The following is a 21433-nucleotide window of genomic DNA, read 5'->3' on the forward strand; positions in this document are numbered from 1 at the left end:
ATATATCTGTCTTTTCATCACTTCACCCCTCAAACTGTTATGGTGTGTCCCCCTCCTTTCCCCACCTCCAGCATCACACGGAGACTCTTTAGGTGGCTTTCCTGTCTGTGTGCTGATTCTTTTGGGGAACATTCCAAACCTAATTGACTAATTTTACATAGAGTGAGTGTGGAGAAGAGATCTTTAAAGTGTCTTGCTGCAGAAGTAGAAGCCAGCTGCTTGTTCCTTTCAGTCCTAATAATGTTTCTTTTCAAGATTCTTCAAAATGAAAATGGTTAGATTGTTTGTTTGTTTTTTTGAAAACACAGATTCTCCTCCCTGAGGCCCAAAGGCTGACTGTGTTAACAAAAGACTCTCACAAGTCTGCTCCAGACTCTTTATTTTTCCAAATTTAGAATGTTGCTTAGAAAATAAAACAACAAATCCGTTCATAGGCCCGTTTCTCTTCTCAGAGAAGTGGGTGCTAGGTTAGTCCTTGTTAAACTGAATCAAATCCCCACTGTTTTTGCTTCATGATTGCAAAATTGCACTGCACGTAAGAAACCTCTAATATAAGGACTCATTTCCTAATTAAATAACCCACTTCTTCTTTCACCAATGCTTTTTGATTTAGAAAAATGGCTATCATACATTCATCCTACTTCTGCAAATAATTTATCAATATCTTTAAAGAAATAGAAGATGACATTTTGGAATTTTACACAAAGCCTATGTAATCCAACTTTGTAAGAGTACCCTGTGTAGGGGCTGGAAAAGATCAAGTCACATCCCAACCTGGCCTGCCCACCTGTGTTCAGATCTGGTGTAGAATTTTCTGTGCAAGGCTGTTTTGACCCCCTTCCTAGTGAAATGTCAGTCCTCCCCAACTCCCTAAATTTCTCTCATAAGTAGGTAACTCTGCTCAGTGGAAATTAGGGAAGTTATTCTGCAGAGCAACAAGGTATGCTGAGATCACACTTGTGTAGAAATATTAAGGTTAGTCAGTGATCTGTGATCTTGTTTTTAAGATCAGAATCCAGAAGTAATTTCTTTATGAAATTATCTCTTAAACCGACTTGTATTTTGTTGGGTGGACCCCTTGATTATTCAATGACATTACACAAACTAATGTACTTCTCTCTCTAGGTGACTTCCGCCAGATCTTCTGTCAAATATGCCTCAAAGAGGAAGCTGACTCTGAAAAGCCCTGCCTCATAAGCATGTTGATGCTTTGGGATGCAAAACTTCATAAAGGTGGGTGGGTGTATGTAAGTTACTCTGAACTGAAGTTGCAATCCACTTTAATATATTTGTTAAATATGCTAAATAAATAAATGCCCTAAAATGGAAGCCATAGTAGTATAAGTTAAGTCTTTTTAATGTAGTTCTTAATTCTAGGGCAGCTGAAGTTTAAGAATATGACTGAGTTTTTGTTACGTGTCTGCCTCCTTTCCTTTCAAATTTACATATTTGGAGGATGTACTCTGAGAATGTAACTTGACTATATGAAAACCTGCTCTCAATTTTCAAATGTAAAATGTTACAAAATAGAAGGTCTGATAACATTTCAGCTACAGTGACATAAGTATAATTGTTTATATACGTATCTATAACGGCTAAGTAAAGGGCAAAAGGGAAGATGCACCTTCATTACTGAGAGTGATAAGATATACCATACAAAATAACCAGAGTAGAAAGTGTCTGAGAAGAGAATGGTATGCCTGATTGGCATAAAAGATTTAAGAGCCCAGAAACAGTTCACAAATGGAGATGCAATCCTGCAGAACTAGAACATTCCTCCTGTTTCCAAACCAAGTAAAACCACAAAATGTCAGAGGATCTGTTATCCTTAAACAGCGAAGCTAAGAAAGCTTAACATGCATGACTTGGATGATTTAAAGAAACCTGTCTGTATACAATTCTTATACTGATTTAACTATCTGTTTAGAAACTAATATAGTTTGGTTGTAATCCTGTCATGTGGATGCAGTTACACAGGTATATTGGTGTTCACAGCATGTTAGCTTATTTGTTTCTAAATTCTATATAGTGTAATTGGTACAAAAATTGAATGTAGACTGGTCTTAGACCTTTGCTCCTTGGCTTTCAAAGAAAGCTAAAAGGAAGTTGAGCTCACTGTGTCCCAAGCGGTTGGGGGGAAACAGAGCCATGTTGGACAAGTGGATTCCTGCATCTACCAGAGTTCTGAAGCAGTTACCTAATGAATGTTGTTAAAACGAATAATAGGCTACTTGCCAGTGGGTTGATTATATGTGTATATGTGTAACTGTGTTAATACTTCTAATGATATGGAGTTTCCTTCTCTTTCCACCTGCTCTTTTCCTGCACAAAAACAAAACAAAAAATAGTGTTTAGTGGAGTAAGAGTAAAACAAATTTTATTATTTTCACAGGGGCAAGGAAGATCCTTCATGAACTTATTTTCAGCAGTTTTTTCATGGAAATGGAGTACAAAAAACTTTTTGCTATTGAATTTGTGAAGGTAACTAGATGTTCATATTTTCTTACATATTGTGGTTATAAATTTTGAACAAGTGATGTCACCAGCAAAAAACTGGAGAGTAAAAATTATGGATGAAATCTTAAACTGACTTTCACTTCTTAATTCTTCTTGTTTGTGCTTCCATGCCAATGGAATTTTAACTTGTAGTTAACAATATATTTTAATTTTTAAAATATATTGAGGAAGATACTTATGAGTGGAATGGTTACTCAGAGAATACATGGTATGTTTATGCCCTCTTTAAATGTACATTGACTTGATAACCCCATAAAACCATCTGTTTATGGTGTCTTATAAATATTTTTCATGTTCACTAGCCTAATTTCAGAAAGTCCCCCCCCCGTCCCCCCCCCATCCGTACTGATACCAGTTTTAAGGTAACTTGCAGTTTGTACAGAAATGCAGTGTAGGTGCTGTCCATCTGTATAACTTACTCATTATCACATTGTAGCAGTAAAGTTCTGTGGATATTGAGTCCAAAACAGTTCTTCATGCTCCAACCTTAAAAGAAGTTGCTGAAGTGTCTGAGAAGCAATACTGTATACACTTAAGGATATAAATTAGTATAAAACAAAACACACAAAAAAAAAAACTTGTAAGCTGTATTCACTAGTTGAGATGGGTGCTGGGCAATTTGGCCCAGAGAACCAACAATCTTTCTCTAATCTAAAATGAGGTGCAAGTTCAACCATAACCTAATGGAATGGACGATAAAAGCCATAGACTTGCCATTCTGGTATTGAGTTTAGAACTACGGAGAATTGTTTTGATTTTAAACTAATGAACTTCCAACTTGGAGCACGTTATCAACTCTCCTAGCTCAGCCAAAAAAGTATGAGACTTCAAGGTCCTTGCTTCAATCCCCGCTTTAGACGTGTAGATGTAGATGCTAATGTGCAACAGTGATGAGCACAGTGTATACATAGCTTTACTTCATGCTGCTAGATTTCTGCTACCATTGAAGCAGTGGGTAAACTATCTGATTTTTTTTTTTCAAAAAGATAATGCAGTATTTGAGAAATAAACATGAAGTAAGGGCTAGCAGAACATTTCTTTATCAGACACAATCCACTTATATTACGAGTCAAAAATGAGAGTGACAGTGTTCCTCTTTGAAATGGACATGTAAGGGAAAGAATTATGCTGAATCCTTGGAGCTTTTGGTGGCAGCTCTTCAACAGAACAGTCTATATTCTGTTTTGTGGAGGGGAGAAAGACCTATTTTATGATTCTTGTAATTTCAAGAGCTAAGAGACTGACTTCTTTATTGTGTGTGTGTGTGTGTGTGTGTGTGTGTGTGTTTTTCCCTCATTGGAGAAGGATGGCAGTGTGGGAAATAAAGGAATTAGATTCCATCTGGCAAAGCATCTAAGCATGTGCTTAACTTTAAAGAAGAATCGGTGGTTCTACTCTTGTGTAAAGTTAACCACATTAAGTGCTCTGTTAGATATGGGGCTTTGTGCAGTTCATGTGTGTTGATCTGGAGCTGTTGGGGAGTGATAGACATCTGTTTTAACTGTAGTGTTTCTTCCAAGTGAAAATTAAATTAAATTGAATTAATTTTGAGTTAAATTTGAGTTAGCTTTAGCTGTTAATAGTTTTCCCAATGTTTTCCTTTTCACAGTATTACAAGCTATTGCAAAAAGAATACATCAGTGATGACCATGATAGAAGTATCTCAGTGACTGCACTCTCAGTTCAGATATTCACTGTACCCACTCTGGTACGTATAGCCAGCACCTCAGTAAATCTATCATGATCATGGAGTGGTTTATCATGATACCATATCTGTAGTCTGCTGCTTTAATTAGTAGGCAGTTTCCATACATTTGTAGCCAAAGCAAAAAGGGTATTTAGATTTCTGCTAAAATAAAAGGGTAAATTGTTGTTTTGTCTGAAGTTTATATGAAAATTCATCACAGAAATGAGAAGGGATGCAAGTAAATGGAATTCTGCACAAGGTCATTCTATAAATCAGCTAAATTTCTTTTAGTCTGCAGCTCAAGATTACCTTTTCATGTAAATAGCAAGATTACCTTTTTCCCTGCAGAGGGGAAAAAGTGTGTGTGTGTGTGGGGAGATCTGGGGGGAAGAAAAGGATGAAGAAGCCCTAAAAGACAGGAGGCGGGAGCAGGTGTCTGTGTGTGTTTCAAAGGTAGAGTTCCTGCTTGGTTTTTACACTAGAAATTCAGATCTCTTCTATCTTGTCTTTCAAGGAAGTCTTTATAGATGACTGGGGAGCTAGTAGTTTGTAACTGCAGCTATTAAGGAAGTACAGCATGATCAATTGAAATGAATGATTTTTGTTTAGCTTGTTAACAAATGTTTTGGACACCTGTGTAACTTGGACTCTTGCCAAACACTTAGATTCCCTGGGTGAAAAGAGTTGGCACTGGTCCCTCTTCAACAGAAGAATGAGAGAGATCCCACTCCAGTTTTTTATTCCTCTAGTTAAATAAATAAATAAATAAATAAAGGAAGACATGATTTGATGTTTGTAACATTTCTGAAGTAAAAATAATGAGGTTGTGTGTTTATACATCATAAAGAAACAAAGGACACAAACACATTTTCTTCCCTTTTACAGTTTTGCCTTTCAAGTCAGGCACTAAATGAAAATACCAGCATACAGAAAATGAGCCAAATTTCACAGAGCTGGCACAGAGAGGGATTACACCTGTGCAGAAGGGGGAATTCACCTTGGCATAGGCAGTCAGTGTTGTGGTCACACCTTTTTCCTGAAGGTTTTCATGAGTTTTAACTCTCACCAGCTCTAACTTGCCTACAGGAGATTCATTGGTAGGAGCCACTGAACTGGCACACATCCCTCCTCTCTGGCCACACGCTCTGCCAGCCACAGCGTCCACTTTTCAGGTGATGGGACCATTAGAGTCCTACTGCCTGGCATTACTGCTATTACAGTAGCGTAAAGCAGCCTCAGTCTTGTCCCTTGGCAAACTTTCTATCACAGAAGACTTGTACTGGGTGACTTTGTCCCCAGATAAAAGGGAATCTCACTTCCCTGAAGAGAATGATATGGAAGTTGGTCAGAGGCTGAAGATACTCTTTTTTTCACTTAGTGTCTCATAGTTCAGGTCCTGGCATTACGTACTGTACTAGGGTGTCAAAACTGCAATATGGCACTATACATTTTTAGACACCATCCTCTTCACTGCAAGTGTGGCTCAGCTAAAGAATGTTTGGCAAACTATAAACCGCTTTGCCACAAGTGTCGAGAACATCCAAATTATGAATTAATAGGAGTTGAGAATGTCTTCCTATTCTTGCAGCCAGGCAGATTCCTATTGTTGAAACACTATTTCCCACACAGGCACGCCATCTTATTGAAGAGAAAAATGTAATAACCATCATCACAGAGACACTACTAGAAGTGCTGCCAGGGTACATGGACAAGAATGACAAGTTCAACTTCCAGGGTTACAGCCAGGACAAACTGGGTCGGGTGTATGCAGTCATATGTGACCTCAAGTAAGTGTACATTTGAGGAGGGAGTATGAAAAACTTCCACAAACAGATTTCCTTGTCACCTTGTTGTAAAGTAGATCCCAACTAGTTTAAAGTATCAAAAGAAACTGCAAAAAATGCAGTACTACAACAAACCCAATGGACACACATCTTTAATTTTGCCCTCATAAGATGGCTCCGCTGGTATTTCATGGTGTCTGATAATGCCAGCTAGTCGTGGGGGTAACGGTCATGCTAATTGTGAATTAGTGATATATAGTGGTGATGGATTAGTTTTACATTGTTAATGTATCTAATGCCACACTTCTGGCTATTGAGTAGATGTTCAGTAGTCGATAGAATTTTGTGACTATTCTTTAACATAATTTGTTCAGAAAATTTTGGCTACAAGTTACAAACGCATGCTTTAAGTTTCTGTTATGTATGTTTAAGTTATGCGTCATGTAAACTAAAAATAGTATAATTGGGCAAGTAAGCAAAGAGATTTTAGTTATTTAAATCTCATTGGGTACTGTCTATATATTCGCATGCATGATCCCAATTGTAAACACCCATGACAGTGTATTGTGTTCAGAAATAAATTGATATCACCAGTTAGAATGATGAAAGTAGACCATGGAAAGATACAATTGGTGGATCACTGCTAATGGAAAAAACTGCTGTGAGACCATTTTTGCACATTTAAAGGGGGTTAGTTGCTTTGAATTTTTTTCATAAAACTATTAGAATGGCAAATATTTTTCTTCATTTTTATTTTAACCATAAAACCAAGAATATTAAAGTTTTAGAAGTTAGTGTTACAAAGGCAAGAAAAATGTGAACTGAAAATCAGTCAAGAAGTTCTCCAAAATCCTTTTCTTTTATGTAAAGCAATGAGAATCTCCAGGAAACACTGGGTTTATCAGGCTTGGTTACATACATGGTGAGATATATACTAGAAATGACCTATTATGTTATGCCCATGAATCTTGCAGTGGCAGGGACTTCCCTACGTATAACCTCGTCTCTCTAGCAAAAAAAACAAAAAAACAAAAAAAACCCCACCTTTTTATTTAAAATGTTCCACTTACTGAGAACCTTGTTACACATCTCACTTCGAGGCCCGATCTAACTTGCCTTAAAATTAATGAGATTATTCTTACTGAGTGCACTGAGAGTTGGATCTTGTTTCTTTACTGAAGTTCTTCTGGTGAAAGCAGTGAAGGCTTAAATCCAGTATGATTCTTAGTGTACAAAACTTAATTCAGGACATAATCTAAAATAGCAAAATGAAGAGTGGCTATTTATGCTAGTTTTTATACTGTTACAGCTGCTTAATGAATGAGGTCAAAGTTCCCTAAACTCAGATAGTGGTGGTACTCCTAACATATCCTGTAGTTTTTATTCTAGCTGCTTGTATGTGCAACCTCAAAAGCCTTCCTCCTAACTAGTTTTGTTTCTAGAAACTATTGTGCTAGGTCAAGCAAAGGGCATATTTTCAGTTGTTGGTATTAGATGAAAATTAAATATAAAAATATTGATGCAAAAAATGTATCTGATTAAATCACTTGTCACTGCCTTTGTTCAAAAGACTTGGCAAAAGTACATTAACTGTGCAGATGACCGTGATGGATCCTGAGTTCACTAAAAAGTACAAAACTGCAAAATTTATTAAACTATACTTCCAGGCTCTGCCTTATCACTTCACTTTATATTTCAGTATAAAATATTCCCATAATTGAGGATGGGTAATAAGTGTAGCTAAATAATATGTTCTTGCAAAAAAGCTTTGCAGCTACAAAGTGTTAGGTCTTAGAAGTCTTTTAGTTAGGGAAGACTATATGAAGAGAAATTTAGCACTAGTAAAGTATTATATGGACAAACATCTTTTCCTGTATTGACCGTGAAATAGGCTGGGTTGTTTCTATTCAGAAATCTGAAGTGGCACAGTGGATGACTAGAGCTGGTTTAAAAAAAAAATTGTTAAAGTTCACCAAAAATTGGAATATCTCATAGAAATATAAAGGTCTAAATGGAAAACAAATGTGACAAATGTTGATGAAATTTTCCTGACAACTCCTCTTCCTTGTGCATTTTTTAAAACACTAGCTCTGTGGATAAGAAACCTAGTAATACAAAAGTATACCTCCTGCAGTAAGGTGGTCTGGGAAATTTGACTCTTTAATCCTTGCCATTCTAGTACACCTGGCAAAACTTCATAATACTCTACATTTGCATAGTACTTTTGAATTCTGAGAGATTCCAAGTTACTTTTATGCACAGGATTAATATTAATAATTTAAGAGTAAGATACCTATAGCCTATAATACCTTTGCATTCAAATTATAGTAATTCCAAACACTGGAACCCTGTAGCTGTTACCTCTGCTAGTTTGGGAAGTCTTACTGAGAGTTTTTGAGATAAAGGATGGTGGCGTGACATGGTGATGATGCTAATGACTAATGAATTTGAAAACATTCTAGATATAAATGTGGGCAAAAGAAAATCCTAAACTATGAGCAATACCATTTTTTGGGACAGATATATCTTAATCACTAAGCCTACAGTGTGGACAGACAGACTGAGAGTACGGTTTTTGGAAGGATTCCGGTCTTTCCTGAGAATTCTGACTTGCATGCAGGTACAGTACATTTAATAATGTTTTTCTCGTGCCATTCCAAAGATATTGGAATATTTGTCATCTGTTCACATAGTACTCTCTGTGGTAATGTTCTTCATGTTGCAGGCACAAAACTGAGATCAGAGATTCTTAAATCCGTATCTTGCGTGGGTGGAGGTAGATGTAACACCATACCTGTTTTAGCCATCTGTGAACAGCCTACGTTTTTCCTTCTGTTTATGGGGTTTTCTGTTGCTTAAGCATTTGATCGCTTACCTTGGTGAATATTCTATGGGGCTCTTTGTTGCAGGGGATGGAGGAGATACAGAGACAGATTGGTCAACATATCGAGGTGGACCCAGATTGGGAAGCAGCCATTGCTATCCAGATGCAGCTGAAGAATATTCTTTTGATGTTCCAAGAGTGGTGCGCCTGTGATGTAAGGAAATACTTTTTGTGGTTCTTATGCATGTGGCTGTTGAGTATATTGTTTAGTGAACTAGAAGCTTTTCTGAAAAGCTGCACTATTGTACAATACAGAACCTTTATAGTTCCCTTTGTTTAAAAACCAACCCATGAACAGATTATTTTTTAACAATCTGCAGTTTGTTCTTTTACTAAATACATACGGCGTGATTACCTGACTACTTGTTTGTTTGAAAGGAAATTTCAGGCCTGCAGAGACTTGGAGTTTCTGCCAAAAAAAAAAAAAAAAAAGAGTCCCATTCCTCTTCTAGATAGTAATATAATCACAGAGGTATGGTACAAGAACCTAGTTGTATTTAGACACTAGTTTATAATCATCTGTATGTGTTTATAGGTGTACCTGATATTAAACACCACTGTAGCGAAGTCTGTTAAGCATTTCTGTTGTAATCTCCTCTTCTCACAGGTTTATATCTCGACTAAAACTAAACTCACTTCAGGTTGAAACATAACATATTAGGTCAGGAAAGAATTAGTTTCTCAAATAGTGGAATTTGGAAATTAGTCTACTGGAGTACGTTGAAAGATGTAGTACATATGGGCCCTTCGCTATTTGTCTGATTTTTATTTAGCGGTGCAGGAAGGGAAGGGGATGAAAAATTAAAGGAAGAGGAAGGAATCCAAAACCTGAAAATGGGAAAGTCACAATGTTTCTGTTTCCAAAAATCAAAACCAAATGAGATTTTTAAGTCAAAACAAAATGGACAATTTTTACTTTGAATTGTGGATTTGAAATGAAATTTTTCATTTCAGATTTGGCAGTCAAATTCAAAAAATTTTATAGAAATTCACATTTTTCCTTGTAAAATTTTGATGAAATGTTTTTGGGTGGCGGGGGGAGTTATGCAGGTAAATAGTAATGATTAATATATAGGTCTAACGAACAAGGGCAAAACTTTTTTTCTGTAGCCTTCTACATGTATATTATTATATGGGCCCGTACTAAGGAATAAGGAAATAACTGTCATGGATTTTTAGTGACCTCGTTAAACTATGAAAACAAATGGCAGGAGGATGAGGGGTGTATTTGTGTGTGGGTTTTGTTTAATGAACTGCATAAAAATCTTTTTGATTCTAGGAAGACCTGTTGCTGGAGGCTTACAAAGAGTGCCATACTGCTGTGATGAGGTGCAGCACAAGTAGCCATTCACGGGAGAAGACAGTGCTTCAGTTATGTGGCCACACTCTGGAAAGCAAACGTTACAGAGTGTCAGTAGATCCTGTCAGCATACACCTGCCACTGTCCAGGACGCTTGCAGGTGAGAGTCAACATGCTTTACTTTTTGAATTGCTTTTTGTAATTGGAATTTCATCTTCCATATCCACTTTGTCATTCTTCAGGTATGTCGTTTAATCTCTGGCATTGTCCAAAAATGTATTTATAGTTGAAATGTGGAAAAGTAGTATAAAACTTGTTAAAATAGCCATTGCTTTGTACAGGTTTAAAAGTTAAATGTGGTTTTTCTGGAAATTGTTACCCAAGTTAATGTTTTTTATAGCACCAGAGTAAGTATATTGAATAAATCATGTGACTATAGTATATTTTTAAGAGAGGGAAAACTCACTACATAGGAAATGATTTTTCAAATTTTACTGATTTTAAAAACAGAGATTTGAACTTTTTCAGAGGCAATGCTCTGATCCCCTCCACCCTGAGTTTGAAACTGCAGAGTGAGTAAATGCAACTTGCTTTTCGCCTGTGGGAAGGAGGAGGGGATAATTTTTTTTTCCCCGTTCTGCAGCACCCTCTTTTGTCAGGGTGCCTTCTTTCCTATAAGGTTGCTGTGACACTGAGTCTTTTGGGGAGAGAAAGAGGGTGGTTTTTGATGGTTTGGATGGCAGTTTGTTTCAAAATATATTTAAGATATAGCCCTGTGTAGAGCATGCTGCAGTAGGCTGATCTTGAAGTGACAAAGATTACAGTAGCTATGTCCACACTTAAAATGGAGGAATGTCCAGGCGCTAATCTGGAGAGTGGTGTGGGGGAAGCTAGGTGCACGTAATCATTTAAAAGCCATTGAAAATCTAAGACAACCATATTGCTTCCCCCAGTCTACCTTTATCACCATGGCATTCTCTGGACTGAGCCTTGGCTAATGTACTTCTTTCTTTTCCCCATTTGCTGCTAAACACTGACAGAGATGCTTAATTGCATTCTCTGGACCATATGAACTGGAGATGTAAAGCTGGGAATTTTAGGAGAATGGAACTCTGTTCATGAGAGCACTTCCTTAAATCCTGAGGGAAGATCCTCAGAACAGATCCCTCACTGTGCAGGGAAACTGCAGCCCTGACTTCAGACCACATGAGGCAGTAATTAGTCCATGGCATGTATAACATCCAATCCTGCAGTCTCTTATTCTAACCCAAACACCAGCTGGCCACACACAATCGGTCTGCAGACTCTGCATGAGTTTGCAGACAGCTACCTGGGATACTCCCATTATGGTCATGGTAGTCATGAAGTTTTGGGCTAACTCTGAATAATCATAATCTACGTGGATTGTAAAATTCCGGGGCACTATTGGCCTTGATGATTTCAACTTCCCATAAGTCAAGAGGAACTTCATCAACTCGTACAGAGACTTTGTGGGACAGCAGGGCAATCTGTGCACCAACCGTTGGTACTGTCTTAACTTTATCACAGGATTTACAAGCCAAATAGGCTTACCCTAGTCTTAGTTTTGAGGCAAGATTCTTCCTACATTTAGGTTGCATGCAAACAGCAGAGCTACACATCCTTCTTGACCATCACCACCCTTTAGCTCTATGCTGCAGAGTGCCTAGCTGAAGAGAAGGAAAAAGAATTCAGCAGTGTCAACCACTGCCCTATATCTTACTACCATCAACATATCTTCCCCCCCGCCCCCGCAAAAAAAAAAACAAACAAACCCCAAAACAAAAAAACCCAAACCATTTTTCATGTCAGTCCAGATTTTCAGGTTGAACATGAAGGACCTATGCAGTGAGTGGCTACTGCTTTTCCTAAAGCCCAAATGAAACCAGATGCTGTTCCTAAACTGTTTCTTGTCACTGCACCGGCCACAAAGGCAACTTGTATCAGATCTTGTAGTCTTTAGTGAGAATGCTCCCTTGGTTACATTTTAATATGTGATTACAGGTTGTCACTTAAGCAAGAAACCATAAGTTTGTAAATACTATTTAGCAAACGCTGCTTATAATTTGTCTCAGTTTTCCAACACTTTGGTCTAGCATTTATAATCTGATTGAAAAGCCAACTTGGTTGTCTTTTGATTTATGTTGACTTTTTTCCCCTTTGTTCTATAGGCCTACATGTACGATTAAGCAAGACTGGAGCAATCTCAAGACTGCAGGAATTTGTGCCTTCTGTAAGTGTCTGCTTCAGATGGTAACTGAGTTTGGCTTTTATTGCTGAATTACTTTCTGGTGAGCATCTTAATAGTGAGGGAAGAGAAAAGATGGTTTAACACTATTTCTAATAGTTTGCTAGAACAAATTGCTGTGCAGAAAAAAGAAATGGTTGGTTTGGTTTCTTTTTAAATACCAGAGCACTCCCTAGGAATCTTCTGCACTAAATCAACATTATAGGAAGGGAAGGACATACAACCTTACTTTTAGAGCAGGGGTCTCAAACACATGGGGAGTTATTTGCTGCAGCCGACAAGCTCCCCTCACCCATGTGCACCCCTCCTCCCCCCACATGCCATGTCCCTGCTCCTCCAGGTGCTTCCTGGCGGCGCTTAGCACTTTCCAGGAGGGAGGGGGGAGGAGTGGGGAGTTGTGCGCTCAGGGGAAGAGCCAGGGCATGGGCAGGGATTTGAGGAAGGGGTTGGAATGGGGCAGGGAGGGGGCGGAGTTGGGGTGGGGACTTTGGGGAAGGAGTTGGAAGAGGCGGGGGTGGGGCCTTATGGAAGGGGTGGAGTGGGGGCGGGGTGTCAGTGATGCTGCTCTCGGGCCAATGTACTAGTCCTCATGTGGCTCTCATAGTAATTTGAGTTTGAGATCCCTGCTTTAGAGGTATTACTAGTGTTCAAGAGAGAGTGCTAAAACCTCTGTGGTTAACTTGTTCCCTGAAAAATAATAATATCCCACCTGTCAACTGTTCTGTCTGTACCAGCTTAAAATTCACTAGATGACGTCTAATCCCAGGTTTTCTGTATAACATTACAATGTGCTCCTGTTGTGACTCCAACTTATTGTTTGGACTTGAGTCCAAACTGTTCTCTTTCTCAAGAGATGATATCTGTGATATGTTTTGAACAAGACTTTTTCCCTCAGTGTTCTTAAATTTGTACCCCTAGAATTGTCTGATTCAGTGCCTAGTAAAATCCTTCTATTGTAGCAGGATCAATGGTATTACACTATTTTCTATTGTGCCAATTGCTGTAGTAACAAATTATTCTTCAAGTATGTCCCTAGGGGTGCTTACACTGCCTGAATCTTTAGAGATTTTTGATAGTAGTCATGTGTCCCATACATCTTTGTGCCCTGCACCAAGGCTATATAGGGCTGCATGGTCGAACTAACCCCACTTCCTTCTCAACTGCTTCTGCCTGAGACAGAGCATTAGTGTGCCTTTCTATTTGAAAATACACTATCTCCTACGCCCACGCACCCACCCCTTTCTGGCCAAGCGCGCACAGAAGTCAAACGTGGAGCTAAGCTGGGATTCACCCAGTCATGCCTTGTTAACGAAATCCATGAAATGGATAACACCATCCAGAGCCTTTGGCAGACATTGAGGGATGCAGAGGACACCTTGCAGATGATGTCGACAGCAAATCTAACCTAGAGCATGAGCTGGCTGTCAAAGCCAACTCTCTGTGCATTGATCAGGAGAAACGTATGAGAATGCATAAGACCTTCCTTGATACTCTTAGGCTGTTGGGGTGCACATAGGTCACTATATATAGCCCTAAAGAGGGTTCTGCACTGATGAATGAAATAATTTGTGGGGGAGGTTTCCTCAGTTGCATACAGTGTTTTTAATAATACATGGTTATATTTTCACTTATTAAAGGATGTACTAAATATGAATCACATTCTGTGTGTGTGTCTCTCTCTCTGTTGGTCTCAATCATTTCCCACCTTACAGGATGGGGAAAGGGTGGATCTTTTTCCTCAGATGACTTTTGCTCTCCAGGCTTCAAATGGTGCCTCACTTGCCTGGTCAGTGATGGGCATTTCTAGTGTATCCACTGCCTGGGGGAGTTGCATATTCCTCAGAAGTGCTCTATCTGTTCTGTTTTTAAGAGTAGGGTTGAAGAGGAATCCTGAGATAAGTCTCGCACTCTTAATGATGGAGCATTCTCTTCACCCAGCTTCAGATCCAGGCCAGGACATCAGCCTGGGAGTGAACAAGTGACCCTTTGATTTCAGCATGTTCACCTGGATCTACTTGAGGTAAATCCTTGGAGAAGACCCATAAAAAGAGTGACCATCCTCCTCAGAAGGAGTCTACTTCAAAGAAGTCTTGGTGTCCTGGAACTAAACAACTGGGTACTGTTGAGTCTCCAGATACTATCAGTATTAACCTCATGTGCATGACTCCAGGCTCTTCTAAGAACAGAGGCACCAAACATGCTTTCGTACCAAGACTTTCTATAATGCAGAAGCAGAACTCAGGAGCATAGGAGTTTAAGAACTCCTTTTAAGAAGGTGGTTCCTATAACTCCTTCGGTAATGTCTGTACCTATGTCATTCTCCAGTTCATTCTCGGTACCAAGTAAATGCCATGCTTCTCATACAATCTCGGTTCCTTCTAAGACATCCTTATTGGTATTGACTATATCTACCGGGAGAGACCTATTGGAACAGCTTATGTCTGCAGTGGTCATGCAAAAAGCATCTTGGCTTCAGCTTTAAGAACTTACAAAGGAGGTCCAAAACACTGTTGATTATGGTGGAGATGCTATGTCAAAGAAGAGAGACTTGCATTGTCCTCTGAAATTTTTAGATTCTGGATTAGTTTGATCTCCCGTGTTCGTTCATTCCACAGCTGAATTCCAATAACTGCAAATGTTTTACTTACAGCTCTTAAAATCTTGAATTTTATAAGATGCTTTGTCTGTGAGGAGTGCACGTATCTTGGCAGATCACTGATGGAGACGTAATTGCTGATGTCTCTGGGTCGACTCGATGGCTTGGAAGGTGAAGATTGAAACTTAGAACCATCAGTGGAAATGTATAGGAACCGTAGGAGGGATCAGAACACTGGGGAGCAGTAGTATAGCTATGGGAGGAGCGGGGCAGCAGACGCTCTCCCACCGAGCAGAAGTGGCGCTTTTTTAATTTTTACTCACCTGGCAGCGCTCCAGGCCTTCGGCGGTGGGTCAGGCAGCGTTCTGGGTCTTCAGTGGCACTTCGACGTCTGGTCGTTCACTTGCTCTGGTCTTCGGCGGCATTTCGGGGGCAGGAGGGTCCTTCAGTGCAACCGAAGACTGAAGCGAGTGAGGGACCCGACGCCGAAGTGCCGCTGAAGACCCGGAGCGCCGCCAGGTGAGTACTAGTGGGTGGCACCTTTTTAAGTCTCCGGTCCCCCTGTTTTCTCCACCTGGCTACGCCACTGCTGGGGAGATAAGCTTATGGTAGCCCTTCCTATTGAGGAGTTTGGCCGATACATTCTATATAAGCTGGAGTCTCTGTCTTGCATCCAGATAGTGATTTACAGTATTTTACTTTAGACATGAAGAAATTATCGATCACTGTGACCAGATTCTTGTCCTGGAGGAAGGAGTGATGTTCCCTATCAAGGTGCAGGTGGAAGGCACTTTTCACCACTGATGCTGCCTGATGATATAAAATTAGGAATGACCTTGAGGATTCACACCACTTTTATCAATGGGGAGTGTGGAGCAAATGCTTTACATGCAAGCGGAGACCAAAGTCCCAGCTAGTTCTTCAAAAGTTTTTGTCCTTCTGACCAGCATCTCTTCACTCTTGGGTTTAGTTTGAGCCAACTATTCCCCATCCATGAACTGCTCTCTTGTACAGTCTCTTGCAATGTTGACAATTACATGTTGAAAGTGAGGTATGCAGCAGGGTATCACTTGCATGTTGTTGGGACTGGGACATGTGATGGCTTACCACCTTTTAAAGTACTTCCATGTAGACTTTGAAGAAGGAAAGGATTGCTGTGGGATCTCTGTGTACCTTTGAGGTCCTCTTGGAGGGGAATGGTTGGAGCCACTGTACTGCTGAGATATTTACTCCAGCCATGTTGTAGGCAGGTCAGTAGTATGTTGTGATCAACTCTATGGAAAGCTGCAGAGAAGTCAAGCAGTATGAGCATTGAGATATGGCCTTTATCTATTGCCACAAGGAAGACATCTTTTAGTGCTATGAGTGCTGCCTCTCTTGTGCCTTGGTTTGAAGCCTAAATGAGTAGCATCCAGAATGTTGGAAGATGTCATATATTATTGGAACTTGATTGTTACTACTTTCTTGATTTTTATTTAGCTGCAAAGCTGGTCTGCATTAGATGTTGACTTCCTGAGGATTGAGTAGACTATTGCATTTTTCAGGAAGGTTGAAATGTTCACTTCTTGGAAGATAATGTTGAAAATTTCTGTTGAGTGGGCAATATTATTGTTTCCTGGGTCTCCCAGCCAGAAAGGGAATGGGTCTGCTTTGCAAGTGGTGGCTCAAATATTTCTATGGGTTTCTTGAACTTTAGTGGGTGTGATGTGACCAAACTCAGGGGTAGGAGTGGGATTTATTGTTTCCTGGAACAATTTTAAAAGGTCTGCCTCAGAGTTACTTTCCTACTTGGTTTATCTTTCCTACTAGTAAGAGAAGGATTCCCTACAGTGGCTGCTTTGGGGCTGATGTTTGGATTTCATAGCTGAATTGATTAGTCAGTTCACTCTACAGAACAGCAATTGTCTCAATGTAACACGGGCACGGATACTGGAGAGAGACTGCAGATACCCTGCACCCATGTGAAGTCCATTTAAACTCACTGAGGTGCCACATAACCACCTACCTGGTTCAGTTTGTTTGATCAGGGCTACGGTGAGCACCAGAGTAGAAAATAAATTATGATGAGATCAGAAGGCTTTAAAAGGGGACACCAAAAGGAAAACTGAGTTCAAAATATCCCACTGTGCTAAGAAGTACTATTTTCTTTTCTTTTTGTGTCCAGTTTAGGTCTTTTTGTATTGTCTTGTAATCATTTGATTTTTATTTTTTTATTCTTCAAGATTTGTACTATGTTAAATCTATTGATAGCTTTAACTAACTTGATTTTTTAGGAACAATTCCAAGTGGAGCTGCTAGTGGAATACCCTTTGCGCTGTCTAGTGTTGGTTGCTCAGGTTGCTGCAGAGATGTGGAGAAGGAATGGGCTCTCCCTAATAAGCCAGGTACTCTCTGTAGTATTAGTGATTTTGTGTCCTGTTAGTTTTGTGCCAACATTTTCCATTGGTACTAAGGATGGCTGAGCCACCTGATGCAGAAGCTCGTGTGGTAACTTGTGCACAACACAAGTATAAATTACTCCTGGGGGAATTGTGTGCCACTCCATGTTGCAGAATTCACGTCTCTCACAGATTTCTTTGCTTCCCTGCAGAAAAATGACTCTGACAGGGAAGCAAAGGGAAGCTGCAAGAGTAGTCATGCATCACTCCCTAGCTGTGCAGGTATGTCGTTTCAGGCACCTGGAGCAGCTGGCAGAGAGGTAAATCACCACAGGGCTGGGGACGGCCCAGCCAGTGGCTCCTACCCTGAGCCGAGATCAGCTGCTAGTCCCAGCTGGGCTTGGAGGCAGGATAGGATGGGACGACTTCTTCCCCTGCAAGGAGTGGCTGGGGCTGTCAGACCCACCCCCAGAAACCTCCCCCAGCTGCAGGAAGCTCGGCATCCTCCCCTGCTTCCTGCCCTCATTGCTCCTCAGCTGCAGGAGGAGGGGGTCACTGCACGGGGAGCTGCTCACCTATCCGCCCAACCCCTGTGCATCCGGACCTTCCATACCCAGATACCCCCACCAAGCCTCATCCTGTACACCCAGAACCCCTCTATCCCTCCATACCCAAATCTCTGTTTTCAGCCCCTATATCTGGAGTCTCCTGCACCCAGATGCCCTGCCTCCGTACCCCCACTCCTACCCTGATGAGCCCCACCCCCCCTGAGCTCCCACATCCAGACCGCCACACCACTGGCCCCCAGCTAGCTGCATCCAGATCCCCACCCCACCAAGCCCCCCACTCCGTCACATCCAGATCCCACTGTTGAGAACCCCACACCCAGGCCCCCCCACTGAGTCCCAACCACTTTTACCTAGAACCCCCTGCAGAGTCCTATTGCCACTGCACCTGGAACACCCGCAGTGACCCACTGTGCATCCAGATCCCTCCATACCCAGACCCCGCACTGAGCTGCCTCAACCCAGATTGTCCCATACAGAATCCTCTCACCCTACACCTGGATCCCCCCTATAGTGATCCCCCTCCAGACTTGGATCCTGCCTGATTGAGTCTGCCTGTCCCACACCTGGCGCAGAGGGGCAGGGCTTCAGGGTGTTTCTGTGGCAGGCCCAGGCCTTGTGTTGTGTCAGGGTAGGGTACAGCCTCACCACTGAGTCCGTGTCCCAGGAGTGGAGAGGTTGCAGAGTGATCTCCCACCTTTGTGCAGCCAGTGGCCTGTGGTCCCTGCTGCCATGCTGGAGAGACTCTGCATTTATTTATTGATAAATAAAACTTGATTTTTTTTTTTGTCACAGAATGCCCTCAGGAGTAATAAATGTAAATACCAGGTACTACTTAGCCTATAGTTGTTATTGTGTGAAAAAATGTAAAATGAAGATCTGCAAGTCCCAAAGGATTCTTAATGGGGTACCTCTTAATTATCAATAAGAATCACTTCGGTAGCACATTTTATTTTGTAGATGCCATGGAAAATAAAGGTAAAATTCTGCCCTTTAGATACATGGATATAGTCTCCTTTAGCTTCAAAACTGTGGAACATTCTTATTTCACACTGGAGAACCTGGGATGTTGTTTAACTGGTGAGGAGCAAGTAGTTAATAGCTGAAGATGTTACATTTACTTTATTTTCCCTATTTAGTGGGTACATGTTAATCTAAGACTATGAATTGAAATGAGAGGTGCGGTATATGTGTAATCTAATGGATTGTACAGAGACTTGAAAGCCCCAATATCCCAGTCTAGGCTCACTTTTTAAACTTCTGGGAACAAATGTTTGAAGCTTTTGTTTGTGAAAATAGAATGTGCAGGGAATATAAAGGAATTTCTTAGATGACTGTTTCCCTAGTGAAACTTGTTTGTTTGTATTATTTGTTTACACAGGTGTTCTATTACCAGGATGTTAAATGTAGAGAAGAGATGTATGATAAAGACATCATCATGCTGCAGGTAGAAACCTTTTAAATTACTGCCAACACAAAGTACTTCCCAACTTCTTGTCTCATTCATCACATTTTGTGTGATTTTGCTTTTAATTTTAATTAGTACTATGTAGCAACACAAATTATAATAAACTTCCCTATATCTGGATAGTACTGATTGCACAAATGACCCAGCCATACATTACAAGTCATACAATGTAGAAATTTTTCTCTCCTTTTTATTGTCATTATTTGTATTCTCTGTCCCACTTTTCCCATCTCATGTTTGCCCCAAACACAGATCCTCTATCTTGCCTAGTAGTTGAAAACGATATATTTTGTAAGTCAGTCATGAGATGGCCAGATAGGATATTTTAGTCCAGTTCTTTTAAAACCATGCCCAAAAACAGAACTAATGTCTGTTAACCCTTGAAAGGGAGCCAGGACTTCCAAAAATATCAAGAAGCTATGCATTGATTTTTTTTTTCAACTGAAACACTTTATAACATTAATTTGTGTATCTCATAATTTTGTGCTTTAAATTTTGAACTGCTTTTGCTGTGTACTTAGCTCTAAATTTGTTTCCTATTTAAAATTGATGTTGGAAGAGGGAAATTTTTCATACTTTAATGAAGAAATTTGATGCTATCTGGCAGATTGGTGCATCGCTTATGGATCCAAACCTTTTCCTGTTGCTGATACTACAGAGGTATGAGCTTGTCAATGCCTTCAAGAAGATCATGCCCACCAAAGACCAGGTAAACAGCAAGGAACTATTCATGAATTCACCTCTTTCAAGGTTCTAGAACATCAACAAGGAAACTAGCTGCAGCTGTTTCACTGCAATCATAAGACCATACCAAAAATAGTAATACAAGTTACAGGTGATCCAGTGGTTAGCTAAGTGATTTTTTTTTTCTCTGTTGTAGAAAATTTCTTGTTCTCAGTGTAAAACAAATAGTTTTTGCTGTTTTCAATGTCTCTGTCCAAATTGCTTGCTAGTTACCAGGCAATTCAAAGAATGTTAACACTGGAATGGCATAGGATTGTATCAAGGAAAAGCAATGCGTCTTTCTCCTATAATTCTCTCCACATTCTGTGTTAACATCTTGCTTCAGGATGTCTTTGGTTTGCATCATTTACCCTCCGTATGCATTAAGTAGGATTACTGTTTGTATACGGAGCGGGTCTCTCTACCAGTCCTGTTATTTCATAGGTTGCCTGATAAAAGTCAGGAAGCTTTTTCCTCTCAACATGTCTTTGTCCTTTAAGGCATATTCACATATCTTTTTAGTCTGAATGCAATTTTCCTGATTTCTCCTGTCAGTTCTTCAGGGTGTGTGGGGTTTTCACCTAGCTCTTCATTCAGAACACAATTTTCTCAGTTATATCCCTTCCTACTATGTTAATTTTGCATTTTATTCACAGAACAATCGCCACAGATGATAGTCTGGAGAGACTGCATAGACTGTAATGCTTCAGGTTGGAGGGTGGTTTTTCTATTAAAATAGTAAATTATGAACATTTGGGCTGAGACCAATGTCATCTGTGGAAACCCTTAACTTCAAGTCTGGATTTCCCACTTAACTGCATTATTCCCTGACCCAGCAACCTGTTTTTTTTTAACCCCTATAGGATTTGACCAAGCAATGTAATATATTAATAGAAGAAATGCTGCAGGTTCTCATCTATGTTGTGGGTAAGAAACTCTGTTTACAGTAAAAATGAGATCTGATTTTGTGTTTTGGAGTTTCTTTTGCTTTTTGGATTGGCTGTAATTTAGCTTCTTTCCTTTCTGCAGGGCAGTACTTAGATATTTGCTGCTGGAAGGGACAGACTTGATAGATGACCTTTTCTGTTAGACAATTCTCTGTATTTTAATTTAGAGGATTGGGGTCGGTACTGTATAACTCTTAAGTAGATGGTTCTATGACATGCAAACATGACATCTGAAACCAGTGTGTCTTGTATACAGTATAGGTTGTTAGATAATTCCACAATTTGTTATTCAGGTATAATAAGAAAAGAATCTATCC

At 40.0% G+C, this 21433-nt stretch overlaps 1 protein-coding gene across 6 annotated transcripts in view; it reads left to right on the forward strand.

Annotated features, from left to right (window-relative positions):
• UBR1 (ubiquitin protein ligase E3 component n-recognin 1) overlaps window positions 1-21433 on the forward strand; it is a 158709-nt gene that overhangs the window by 40633 nt on the left and 96643 nt on the right. For all 6 annotated transcript variants that reach the window (XR_006282337.1, XR_006282338.1, XM_038407956.2 and 3 more), the window contains exons 9-20: window positions 1126-1233; window positions 2393-2481; window positions 4127-4225; window positions 5834-5991; window positions 8509-8608; window positions 8898-9026; window positions 10152-10332; window positions 12362-12423; window positions 17308-17418; window positions 19360-19425; window positions 20054-20155; window positions 21033-21096. Coding sequence is in view for 4 of the 6 variants with exons in the window: in XM_038407956.2 (XP_038263884.1) it covers window positions 1126-1233; window positions 2393-2481; window positions 4127-4225; window positions 5834-5991; window positions 8509-8608; window positions 8898-9026; window positions 10152-10332; window positions 12362-12423; window positions 17308-17418; window positions 19360-19425; window positions 20054-20155; window positions 21033-21096 (1269 nt within the window). In the remaining 2 variants the exon portion in view is untranslated. The remainder of the gene's footprint in view (window positions 1-1125; window positions 1234-2392; window positions 2482-4126; window positions 4226-5833; window positions 5992-8508; window positions 8609-8897; window positions 9027-10151; window positions 10333-12361; window positions 12424-17307; window positions 17419-19359; window positions 19426-20053; window positions 20156-21032; window positions 21097-21433) is intronic.

The sequence above is a fragment of the Dermochelys coriacea genome, chromosome 6, assembly GCF_009764565.3.
Source record: "Dermochelys coriacea isolate rDerCor1 chromosome 6, rDerCor1.pri.v4, whole genome shotgun sequence".
Classification (NCBI taxonomy): Eukaryota; Metazoa; Chordata; order Testudines; family Dermochelyidae; genus Dermochelys; species Dermochelys coriacea.